This window comes from Biomphalaria glabrata, chromosome 2 (assembly GCF_947242115.1).
Source record: "Biomphalaria glabrata chromosome 2, xgBioGlab47.1, whole genome shotgun sequence".
NCBI lineage: Eukaryota > Metazoa > Mollusca > Gastropoda > Planorbidae > Biomphalaria > Biomphalaria glabrata.
This window is the reverse complement of record NC_074712.1, coordinates 54969537-54982199: the sequence shown is the minus strand read 5'-3', so window position 1 is coordinate 54982199 and position 12663 is coordinate 54969537. Positions and strand designations below refer to the sequence as shown.

The 12663-nt window shown below is 33.6% G+C and overlaps 1 protein-coding gene across 2 annotated transcripts in view; it reads right to left on the bottom strand.

Moving 5' to 3' along the window:
• LOC106064536 (neprilysin-11-like) overlaps positions 1–12405 on the bottom strand; it is a 155326-nt gene extending 142921 nt beyond the window's left edge. Inside the window, exons 1-2 of one of the 2 annotated variants that reach the window (XM_056021487.1) lie at positions 12091–12405; positions 3467–4461 (exon numbers count right to left, since the gene is read on the bottom strand). In XM_056021487.1, the coding sequence (XP_055877462.1) occupies positions 3467–4390 (924 nt within the window). In that variant the 5' untranslated portion in view covers positions 4391–4461; positions 12091–12405. The remainder of the gene's footprint in view (positions 1–3466; positions 4462–12090) is intronic. The other variant, XM_056021488.1, reaches the window with a different exon arrangement.
• Positions 12406–12663: the final 258 nt, after the last annotated feature.

Here is a 12663-nt window from a genome sequence, read left to right as displayed (position 1 = left end):
AATGGAATGTTTACAAAGAGAGGAATGTTTACAAGGAGAGGAATGATTACAAGGAGAGGAATGTGTACAAGGAGAGGAATGTTTACAAAGAGAGGAATGTTTACAAGGAGAGAAATGTTTACAAAGAGAGGAATGTTTACAAAGAGAGGAATGTGTACAAGGAGAGGAATGTTTACAAAGAGAGGAATGTTTACAAGGAGAGAAATGTTTACAAAGAGAGGAATGATTACAAAGAGAGGAATGTTTACAAAGAGAGGAATGTTTACAAGGAGAGGAATGTTTACAAGAAGAGAAATGTTTACAAGGAGAGGAATGTCTACATGGAGAGTGTTTACAATGAGTAGAATGTTTACAAGGTAAAGAATTAGAACAAGGACATAGATGCGAACAACACAGGGATGTGCACAAGCTAGAGAGAGATGTTTAACCAGAAGTGGGATTGCACCATTAGAGAGATTGTGTACAAGAAAGATTGTATACAAGGAAAGTCATGTTTAATTACTTTACTTTGTCTGACAAAAAGTGCACACTTAGATATTAATATGTATATGAGAGCTAAATGGATCACTAAAAAAAAGTTCAACTAGTCTGAATGATTGCAAGTAAATATTTGTAGTTATATCAAAGTTTATACTAGCAATAAAACTATTGCCTGTAACTGCCCATTTTATCAATATCAATTTAGTTAAACGACAAGTATTACTTTGTACTATTCTGTCTGTAACCAAAGTACAAAGTAGCTGATAACATGTATATGTCAACAATATCCAACGATTTTATCTAAGAAGCTATTTCTTTTTTTTTCCTTTATAAAGTTGCTCAAAGTTTAATCGAACAAAAAGAAATTGGAAGGAAGAAATCGATCTGAAATTGTATCAACATTTTTAAATCCGAATTATCTTCGTTCTAAGCAGTCCCCCCTCCCGCTGAGTCTGTTGCCTCTTTAGAAAGAAAATATGCTGGAAAAATGGAAGGAATGAGAAAGAAATTCGTAGCAGAAAAGTGGAGAGAATAGAAAACAACTTTGTCTTTTATAATGTTTTTTTTTTTTGGAGGGGGGGGGGAGAGGAAAGAGTGAATAAAAACAATTCTAGAAACTGTTGCCTAACCAAGTTTCCTCTGCTTAATGACAGGTTAAATTTAGAGTGAAAAGAATCCAGACTGTTTAGCTACAATAGAAATTCATAAAGCTAGAAAGACGAAATCCCAGAAAATCTTCGTCTGCAAAGTGTTCATTTCTGAACCATTTCTCTTTTCTTTTCGTCTTCATGTTTTGTTACGTCATTGTTTGGTCCAGTACACAGCGTTCAGGTAAATTACGCCGACGAAATGAATTCCCTGGCACCAGAAAACGTCCAGCCAATGGAAAACGCTATCGCTGTACAGCGCGTGATTTTTTCTAAAGAAGCAGACGTGAGCTGTTTACTTTTCTGTAACTTTTTGAAGCTTTTGTTTTTATTTGTTTTGTGTTGTTGTTTTGTTGTCGTTGTTTTTTTTTTTTTTGAGGGAATAAATGTGTTTCTACTTAAAAGGGTATTCGTGTCGCGATGTGCCTGTCTGACCAGCTGCAATGTACAATACAAAAGAGATTATATATTCTTAACATTTATTTAGATAATTTGAATTGTAACTAATGTAAGATGTACATTGAGAAACTCCAAACTATTTTTTTTCTTAAGAATACAATCATTTTGTAAAACGTATTAATTACAAATCGTTCAACAAATTACAAACAGAATATAATTTTCTAACGAACATCAATTAGTTTTTTTTTTTAAATAATTTTGCTAGGATAACTTTATACATCTGCAGCTAAGGGACGACTGCGTTTCGGACTGTTGTCAATATGTACCAGGGTTCGAACCGTTCCCGCTTGCAAGCTCTACTGTTTAGAATAAGAAAAAATCTGAAAAAAATTTCAGAAGAAAAATCTGCATCTCGTGTGTAACCTATAGAACCATAGCCAGGATCTGACTTTAAAGCGCATTTTATCGTTTATTTTTAGGTTGTACAAAGCAGGGCGAACATTGTTTTATTCATTAAAGATAAAATAAGATTATTTTATTGAGCGATTCAGTTTGACTACAATGACAGTATACTACTATGACAATAACAATATTAAAACCAAACACAACCACATACACACAGATATATATGGAGAGAATACAACAGACACACCATTGGATCGATCTAGAAATTTCAGTTCTATTATCTATTATTCGATCACGGCTGGGTCTGCATATCCTCGTGAAACACTGCAACTTAACTTTAATCTCAATTTAACTCAATTCAATAAGAACATTATATCTAGTGGGTCGCAAAGCGAATTTTTCATTTAAACGCTGGACTATTGAACAGACAGTTTTGTTTCCTGTTTATAACATAAATATTGTACTTGATGTTGGATGTGACAATGTTCAGTCTTGAATGTGAAAAATTTAACCATCTTATACAAAACTCTAAAAATAAAAAACAACTTTTAACGAAGTCTATAATACATAAAAGTTCCAGAAATCAGATGTAAATATTTTATATATATATTTGTTTTTTCCCCCGCTGATTATGACTGATTTATAAAATAGTATGAAATATATTTACTATGTAATTGTTATTGTTCTCTCTCTGATTACCTGAATGTATTGTTTATGTTTATTCTAGAAGTACCATACTTTGTAAAACATAAAAAGAATGGATAATAAAAATAAAAATAATAATTCTTCTTATTATTATTAACAATTTGTAAAATTTATGTCCTTTTATATGGACCCAGAAATTTTTGGTAAAAAGATAAAATAGTTATAAGGATTGTTTCGAAAAAAAAATATTTTGGACCCAAAAATAGTGATAAAGTTTGACTATTTAAACAAGTATTCTTCAAGACATATTCTAGACATATGTAATAATAGATATATTTTATTGCTCCAGTGGTCAGTTAATATTTTTAAAATCCGCAGTTGTTATTATAGACTATATTTCAGCAGATATTTAAAAAAAAAACCTGCAATATTAAATGTGAAGAAAAAAAAAGGACATAAGCCAAAAATAAATCCCCCCCCCCCCCAAAAAAAAAAAGGTTTAAAATTGATCGTGCTAAAAAAATTATTACATTCTAAATTTCTCGTAGTTGTGAATTTAAATTAGATTACACAACTTACAAAAGATGTTATGAGATTTATAATAGAGATCTTTTATATAACACTGAGAGGCCTAAGCCTCTTGGCTAAGGCTTGGCCACCTAATAACAGGGCTGTAGTTCAAATCACGATTCGAGCAGAGTTGTGTTTGCTGAGGGCCTCAAGGCTGAACGGAAATCTACTCCCAGGTGATGCCCAGATCCGGATCAACAAGACATTGGACCATGGAGTACTGAACATGCTATAAACATGAAACAGGCGCCAGATAAAAGCAATTTAAAAAAAAAAAGCAACAACAACAACAACAAAAAAAACAGTTTTTAATAACTTACCTCTCTGATTAAAGCACCTTCTCCAAGCCTTGCCCGCCCCTCCTCGTTGTAGCTGTGGACACTGGGCAGGGGCGCCAGCTGCAGTTTTCCCAGATACATGAGGACGAGCACCGCTGTCAGCCCCGCCGTCGACAGCACGAACACCAGCAACATGCAGCAGAGACACCTGCTGTTGCCGTGGTTGATTCCCCTGGAGGTCGGCGACTTGCTGAGGTCCCGAGAGCTCCTCCAGTCGTGGTGTCGAGGGGAGCACGCCCCGCCCACGTCGCAGCCCCCGACGCTGTCGTTATCCGAGTCTATGTCCGTCGGGGGAGGGGGGAGGAACACCACCTGGTTCGAGGAGTCGTCCATCTCATCGTTTATCGTGTACGTCACTTCCTCCGACACGAGCTTTGATTTTAAAGAAGTACACGAGGAGTCGACGTTTGGGTTCGCCCCGTTCGGGTATAATCGGTTCGAGCCGCCGTATGAGCTCACACTTCCGTTGCAGACCACCTTCAGCGGCTCTCGGACGTATTCGTTTCCGGCGGAACTGACCGACGTCGTCTTAGCCTTGTAGAACACGCTGTTCACGCTGGAGGCTCCGCTGCTGCTGCTGCTCAGGCTGCTCTCGCCGCTGCTGTGGCTGCTGCGCTGGCTGCTGGTGCTGTTGTGGTGCGCCCCGCCGGCGCCCAGGACGTTGTTGTTGTTGTTATTGTTGTTGTTGATCATGTTCGTGTTTTTGAGCCGAGCCACGCCGTTGGGTAGGGAGGAGCTTCCGTAGTGGTGTGTCACTAGGGGCGAGATCGGGCTCGGGGACTCCACTGAGATTTTGGAGCCGGACTCCAATGAGAGTTTGGACGTGGAGTGAAACTGAAATATCGTATCTGTGAAATCTCTCGGCGAAGGAGTCAAATAATCCGTCATTTTAAAAATAGAACACATTTATAGGTCACCGTTTTAGGTTACAGTTTTTCTACATCGGAAAGTAGGTCACATAATTTTGTTAAAAGTTACTGAAACAAAACATAACAAAATGAATCATTCTGCTTCCTAATTCCTAAAGTATTATTCAAAAAAATATCTTTTAAAATTAAACGAAGTTCATTACATATATGTATAATATTGTTTTCAAGGTAGTTGACAGAATCATATGCAATTAATAAGCGATTCACAAATTAAGGCCAGCGTTATGCGTTTCGGGCTGTTGTCACGATTCTTCCGAGTTCAAACCCTGGCGTTGCCAGGGGTGGGGTGACTGATATTTTGCTTTAATTGTGTTTATTTTAGATGAGATTTTAATGTTAAACCATCCCTAGCCCCAGCGAAGCCATTGTGGGTTTTGAGGATAACACCCCCCTCTTCTATAAAACAAAAAATGCTAACAACAGTCACTTAATTCCATGAGCGTAGCCAAGGAGAATTTCGAGTTTAAAACCCCACTCCAAAATTTTGTTTAAAAATCCCTCTTCAATATAAGATTAAAGCATACAACAGTCACGAGGGATTTTGTGCTTAAACCGCCCCCCCCCCTTTTCCAAAGGGCTTTAATTTAAAACCCCAGCAATAAGCTAAAAGCCACTTCTGCAATATAAAATTAAAAGCAAACTACAGTCTCAAAATTCTATGAGCATAGCTAAAGGGGTTTTAAGTCTGTTTTAAAAAAAAAAACTCCACAGATTTTTTTAGTTTAACCCGCCCCCCCCACCCCAACAGATGGATTTGACGATAAAACTTCCCTTTTCGGTATAAAATCTAAATAAAACAATAGTCATCAAATTCCATGAGCGTAATTCCAGGAAAAACGTATTTCTAGGGTACAATAAATGAAAGAATGAAGACTCATAATGCAATAAAGATTAATTACGTACACAAACAGTCACAAACATAAACACAATTAAACACATATACATATGTATATACGGCGGGAGGGGGTGGAGAAAAAAATCCTGTCTACGCCCTTGTATCCTACCATCCTGTGGGAGATTTGAGCTAAGACGTAGATTGTTGATCTACAAATCTTCATTTTAGAAGGAGCGTCTCATACATATGACGGATCATTAGACTCCCTCCATGAGAGAGCTCATTCAAAACTTCTCGCTAGGGTTCATTTAATTCTAAGTTTGTCATAAGGCAATCCGAGGTGAGGCCGAATTTATAGACGCACTTTTACAAAACTTGTTCTTTTACTAAAGTTGAACTATCACCTCCCGGGCCATATAGAAGCCCTAGCGACTTTATTGTTTCCATAAAGTGTTGAAAACTAGAATAAATGTTCTTTGTATAGTTCACTCTGACATCAGGAAGTTTTTATTTTTTTTTAAATATATATTTTTACAAATGTGAGCTTCTTCGATCAGACGAAAAAAAAATGCTTTTAATATCAGCCAGACAAAATTGCAGAAGCCATTAGGCCAGATAAACCTCGGACCACATTAACTCCTGACACAACAGCGTACAGCCAACTATTGTGTGATAGAAAATTGTTTTTGATCTTTTAATTTGCTCTGGAGTCGCGACTCCTTCTATTTTGGAAGGCTTCGTTTTGAACAGACGAGATTGTCAACATGATAGAAACAGGGGGGTAGAACTTATCTGAGCTGACAGATAGATGCTTTCTTTTAAAAGAAACAAAAAATATCATTCGTATATTTATTCTAGAATTTTATCAAGCAAGGACCTTTTGGAAATTATCATTGTAAATGTTATTTAGAGTGATCTACTCTTTGTTTACAAACATTTGATTTTTAATTTGATTCTACAGCGCTACCAAAGTACATAAAAATTATTATGTAGTTTAAATATGTATAATTCATCTATTCCAGCAATATGCGCAAAAACATAGTATAATACACATACATAAGAAATCAAACTATATGGGCGAAATAAAACAAATTCGAGATATATATGTATCTTCAGTATATCATACATATGAAGTCAGTCCGGAAAATAGAGAAAACGCAAAGCATTAATTTAATTCTTTTTATAATTTCACTATTCCACTTCCAAGGTCCTCGGGGCTCGCAAAAATCTTCCTTTAGGGAACAGTGCGAAGAAAAAGAAAAAGAGGCAGACAGAGAAAGCGATGGGAAGACAACATAAAAGAATGAACGGGACTCTATCCAAGGCAAAAGACAGAGGGAAATAGAGTAAGAAGGTTAACAGAGCCCGTGTGATGCGGCATCGGCTCAACATTCTAAAGGCTAAGTGAAAGTGAAGGTTCTTTTTTCCCTATTCAATCTCATGAATTGTATCACAATAGGGTGAAGGTCTCTGACCTTTGTATTAAGAACATTCGGAATAATGTGCAGATAATTTTGTTCAAAATAATTTTTAGATGTGTATATCTACTTTAATAGCTGAGAAGGTTTATGAATCTTGGAAAAGTTCATAGACAAGAGTCAACACAATGTTATACGCAAACAGCTGTTAATTATGCAGAATTATAGTAATGTTATATCTTATCATTTGATTGATATTGATGCATGTATCCTACATTTTTAGAAACTACACTTTTATTTATGAACACACACACACATAATTGAAATCAGTTTGACTTCTGAAATGAATAGGAAGTGATAGAAAGTACACATATTATTTATTTTCTAAATTTTTTTTTATTCAAAGAAACATAAACTATATTTCTCTAACTCGGGGGTTAAACAATTTGAAACTAAAATAAATGCAAGAGTTACATCCACTGGAGAAATTCCCAAAAAGTATGTCGAAAGAAGCGGCAAGGGGAAATAACTCAATGAGGAAAGTAATAAATGAAGAAAAGAAAAAAAAAAGAAGTCATTTATTCTCTTTGGAGGATTAGAGTTTCCTGCTGAGGGTGGGAACGGAATTCATGAAGTTTGAGACCGAGACACCTCCTGCACCAGAAGACATTACTCGAAGCGAAGGATGCCGCTTTCAATTTCATAAGGGCACTTTAGTCGTGGGCTATTTATTAATAGTGGTATGACTTCACTGTAGCCTAGTAAAATCTCTTTAGACCTGACTGAACCAAGACCTAAATGTGACTAGCCAGTTTTAGTTAGGAGAATGTGAACAACCACACACAGACACATATGCATACACATATGTATTATTATTATTATTATAAGGTCATCGAGTATAATAAAAACAAAATTGGGAGATGGAACCATTAGACTTTCCAGTACAAGCTCATATACCAACTCAATGTTGTGGCTCGTTGAAAGATCTAGCAGACAAAGCCGTGCTCGTGGTATATAAAATATGTTAGGATATCTAATTAAGGTTATTTAGAGTCTGTCGCGTAATTCATTTGTTATTACGTGGCCAAATATAAATACGTTTATTTAGAGCCTGTCCCGTGATTCATCCGTTTTTGAGGGAGCCAAATATATAATAAATTGTACTTGATAAATGTCACAAGTTAATGTTGAATAGTTGAAACTTTGATTTTATGTTCTAGGTCTGTGTAGAAATAGTTTCTAGTCGGTCCGTTCATCAATGCTGCTATCTTTAAACAGCAAAGAAAAAAATTAGTGTAGAGAAATAAACATGAGAAGAGAGAAGAGAGAGACGGATGTGGATAAAAAGAGAGCTAGATAGATAGAGAAAGAGAATAATATTCGATGAGATATGGATAGAAAGAGAAAGAGATAGAGAAAGAGAGTAACAGTCGATGAGATTTGATTACCCCTGTGTGTTTAAGCCTGTTGATTCCTATTATTTAATTTATAAATCAATTATGCTTATCAGCTTGTTTCGATTTCCAATATGTCGTGAATAATCGGACTCATTTTCTTCGATCTTACGTACTGGAAATATACAAGCAGATTTGAAATAGCTCATATTTTCTTAAATGTTGCAGTTTATGTATAAAAGTGTAATTTTTGTTACCAATTTCAAAAAGAGATAGGTCAAAATTAATTTGATTTATGTATAAATAAATATGATTTTGTATGTAATGTAAAGAAATAGATGGGGCCTAATAATTGTAATATTTAACTAAGAAATAGATGGGGCTCTAATAAGTGTAATATTTAACTAAGAAATAGATGGGGCTCTAATAATTGTAATATTTAACTAAGAAATAGATGGGGCTATAATAATTGTATTATTTAACTAAGAAATAGATGGGACTATAATAATTGTAATATTTAACTAAGAAATAGATGGGGCTGTAATAATTGTAATATTTAACTAAGAAATAGATGGGGCTCTAATAAGTGTAATATTTAACTAAGAAATAGATGGGGCTCTAATAATTGTAATATTTAACTAAGAAATAGATGGGGCTCTAATAAGTGTAATATTTAACTAAGAAATAGATGGGGCTCTAATAATTGTAATATTTAACTAAGAAATAGATGGGGCTCTAATAAGTGTAATATTTAACTAAGAAATAGATGGGGCTCTAATAATTGTAATATTTAACTAAGAAATAGATGGGGCTATAATAATTGTATTATTTAACTAAGAAATAGATGGGACTATAATAATTGTAATATTTAACTAAGAAATAGATGGGGCTATAATAATTGTAATATTTAACTAAGAAATAGATGGGGCTATAATAATTGTAATATTTAACTAAGAAATAGATGGGGCTATAATAATTGTAATATTTAACTAAGAAATAGATGGGGCTATAATAATTGTAATATTTAACTAAGAAATAGATGGGGCTATAATAATTGTAATATTTAACTAAGAAATAGATGGGGCTCTAATAAGTGTAATATTTAACTAAGAAATAGATGGGGCTATAATAATTGTAATATTTAACTAAGAAATAGATGGGGCTCTAATAAGTGTAATATTTAACTAAGAAATAGATGGGGCTCTAATAAGTGTAATATTTAACTAAGAAATAGATGGGGCTCTAATAATTGTAATATTTAACTAAGAAATAGATGGGGCTCTAATAAGTGTAATATTTAACTAAGAAATAGATGGGGCTCTAATAATTGTAATATTTAACTAAGAAATAGATGGGGCTATAATAATTGTATTATTTAACTAAGAAATAGATGGGACTATAATAATTGTAATATTTAACTAAGAAATAGATGGGGCTATAATAATTGTAATATTTAACTAAGAAATAGATGGGGCTATAATAATTGTAATATTTAACTAAGAAATAGATGGGGCTATAATAATTGTAATATTTAACTAAGAAATAGATGGGGCTGTAATAATTGTAATATTTAACTAAGAAATAGATGGGGCTATAATAATTGTAATATTTAACCAAGAAATAGATGGGGCTATAATAATTGTAATATTTAACTAAGAAATGTCTCTGTTCACCAATAGCAAGAAAAAGAAACTGAACTTTAAAAAAAAAGATCTCATAAAGTTTTTTATCTTCTGTGTTTGATAGTTAAAGGTTATGTTAGTATTAAGACTGAATATAATCGCATTCAGTGCATTGGAGATTTCCATACATAAAGGCCAAGTCATATATAGCAAACTTTTTGGAGTACATAATTAAGGAAGTCTTTTTCAAAAGTTAGGCTTTATATTTTGTTTCGCATCTTTTAGCATTACAGAATCAAATTTCAAAGCTTTTTCGTTTGGAGTTTTTATTTAGTTGACAAACATGGATGACTACAACGTCCTTGACATTGTAAGACTGATAGTACAAAATCTACAAATCTCCAGAAGGATTTACAATCTACTGGAGATGATCCAACTATTATTATATATATGCAATGTCTTCGATTACGAAGATTAATGATGAGGACAAGGTTTCACATGACTACTTTATATTCAGCGATTGTTACCATTCTTTGTAGCTTGCATTTTATAATGGATTGTTTGACACTGCACTAATCTGCTAACAAATTAACATTAACACATTTAAATTATATTCTGTATAAGTAGAAATCTACTCAACATCTACTATATTTATACTTTATATTCAGTGATTTTTAACATTCTCTGTAACTTGCATTTATATAATACATTTGTAATATTCCCTCTATACCAAAATACTTAAACAAATTATATACACATTTTTATTAAGTAATATATAGAGAGATATATTCTTTGCAGAAAATTTTAATATTTTAATTTTTGGGATAGGAAAATGTTATTCAAAATCTTATATTTTCATCCTTCAGACAAGTTATTAGAAAGGTAAGCAAAAAACGGCTTTTTAAAATTATTATTTTTCGGATTCTATTTCTCAACGTTCAATGTACAGTAAGTCTTGGAAATGTGTTCGAATGGAAAGCACTAGAGCACAGACCTGTATATATATATATATATATATATATATATATATATATATATATATATATATAGATAGATAGATAGATAGATAGATAGATAGATAGATAGATACATACATACATACATACATACATACATACATACATATATATATATATTATACCTAGACTGGAAAACGGACACAAATTCTTAATTCTTATCCAATAATTATCAGATCACAGACCTATATATATATATAGATTGTTATGTGCGTAACTCTTTTTTCAAGATGTAAGGAAAGTCGGCCCGAATCTAGGAAAGTCGATCTTTTCAGTATTAGAAAAGTAATGATCTTTAGTTTTCAAAGTTTAGAAATATGCAATACCATTTTGCGGATTTTAATTTTTAAATAGAATGGGCTATTAATCACAGAACTATATATTCGCGCAAATTCATGAAATAAAGCAATTTCCTTTTAGTTTCGGTTGAGATAATGTTTCCATTGAAATGTTTCAAAAATCCTAGATCGAAATAATTCAAGTTTATTGACTTTAATCATGTTATGATTTTAGATTGTTTATTTAAATAGATAGAGTACCTAGATCTTTCTAGATTGTGTATCTAAAAATTATAAAATAATTACTATCAGATGAGAGTGCTCTTATTTTCAATGTTCAATTACTCAAACTAATAGAACTAGAAATTATATGTTACATAGGTTAGGGTTGAAATTTTTTTTTTTACTTATAACAACTATAAAGAAAACAACGCCTTGTTTCAGCTTTACATGCAGTTTTTCACTACAAATGTTGTATAGTGTTAGAGATCTCCATATCCAGTCTAAGTATAATGTATATAGGCCTAGGTCTGTTCACTAATATTCTAAAAATGGATTTAGCGTTGCGTCGCTCAGAATGTAAAAGACAAAACAAAAAATTAAAACAATTTTAAAATTGCGGCAATGCTTCACTTTTGGAGATTTTAAGGATAAAACTAAACACTATCAAGGACGCTAAAGTTTACTTCAACGCTGCCAACTCTAATAAAAGTAATGAGCTTCGAACGTTGGAACTTAGAAAATTGGATTTCGCAGTGCTAAAAAAAAAATCATATACCTTTGAAAGAAACATAGTCACACTTCTTGCATTCTGTACATAGAAAAGATAAACAAATCTATGTATTTATAGTGTTTTCGAGATACATGAAACTTTCAAAATTTGAAACAAAAAAAAATTATGCATATAAAGGTAATCTAATCTAGATCTATATAAATATAATTCTGTTAAATTATTTTATGGATTCTTCTAGCTGGCTCAGACATATCATACAGATTCAACGTTTTCGCACTAGAAAGAAAAAAAAAAAAGCTTTAGTCGTAGTTTGCCTTGTACTACCATAAGGATCGATCGCGAACCGTAGATCGATATGCATTTATTGTGTCAATAATTTACCACATTTGGAGTGTGAGCAATCACGTGACATAGATGAGTGAAGAAATAACTGATTTGAACTTTCTATGAACCCGATACGGCAAGTACACACCACATAGATCACGGCACGTCCTGTGTAGCACACGCGTGTACCATGTCATCCCAATAGGAACCGTCTGCTCATCGCCTCTCGTGTAGATCTTCACTAATTGAGTTACAAAGCTAGTCCGTCGTTTTCTTGCTTGTTTTGTTTTTATCGTGGTCTCCGAAATGTTTTCACAGAAACCTCGTGGGGGGACCCCCTCACACTACAGGAAATCCAGGAAAGGGGCTAACTCTACCACGAGAAGCGGCTACTGGTGACAGACCGAGTCGCCCCCCTTTTTCCAGTCCTACGGACGAAACCGCATCCGTGTCGCCCTCGCAACGAGGGAGGCAGACAGCGAGAGTGACGCTGCCGTCGTTTGAACGTCCCGCGGCTTCGGTTTGGTTTTTTTTTCAGTCTTGGCTAGTTTTTGTGCTTGACTACATCTGTCTTATATGTTTTATTATACTCAATTATATTATATGTCATACTATGCTAATGTATGGTAA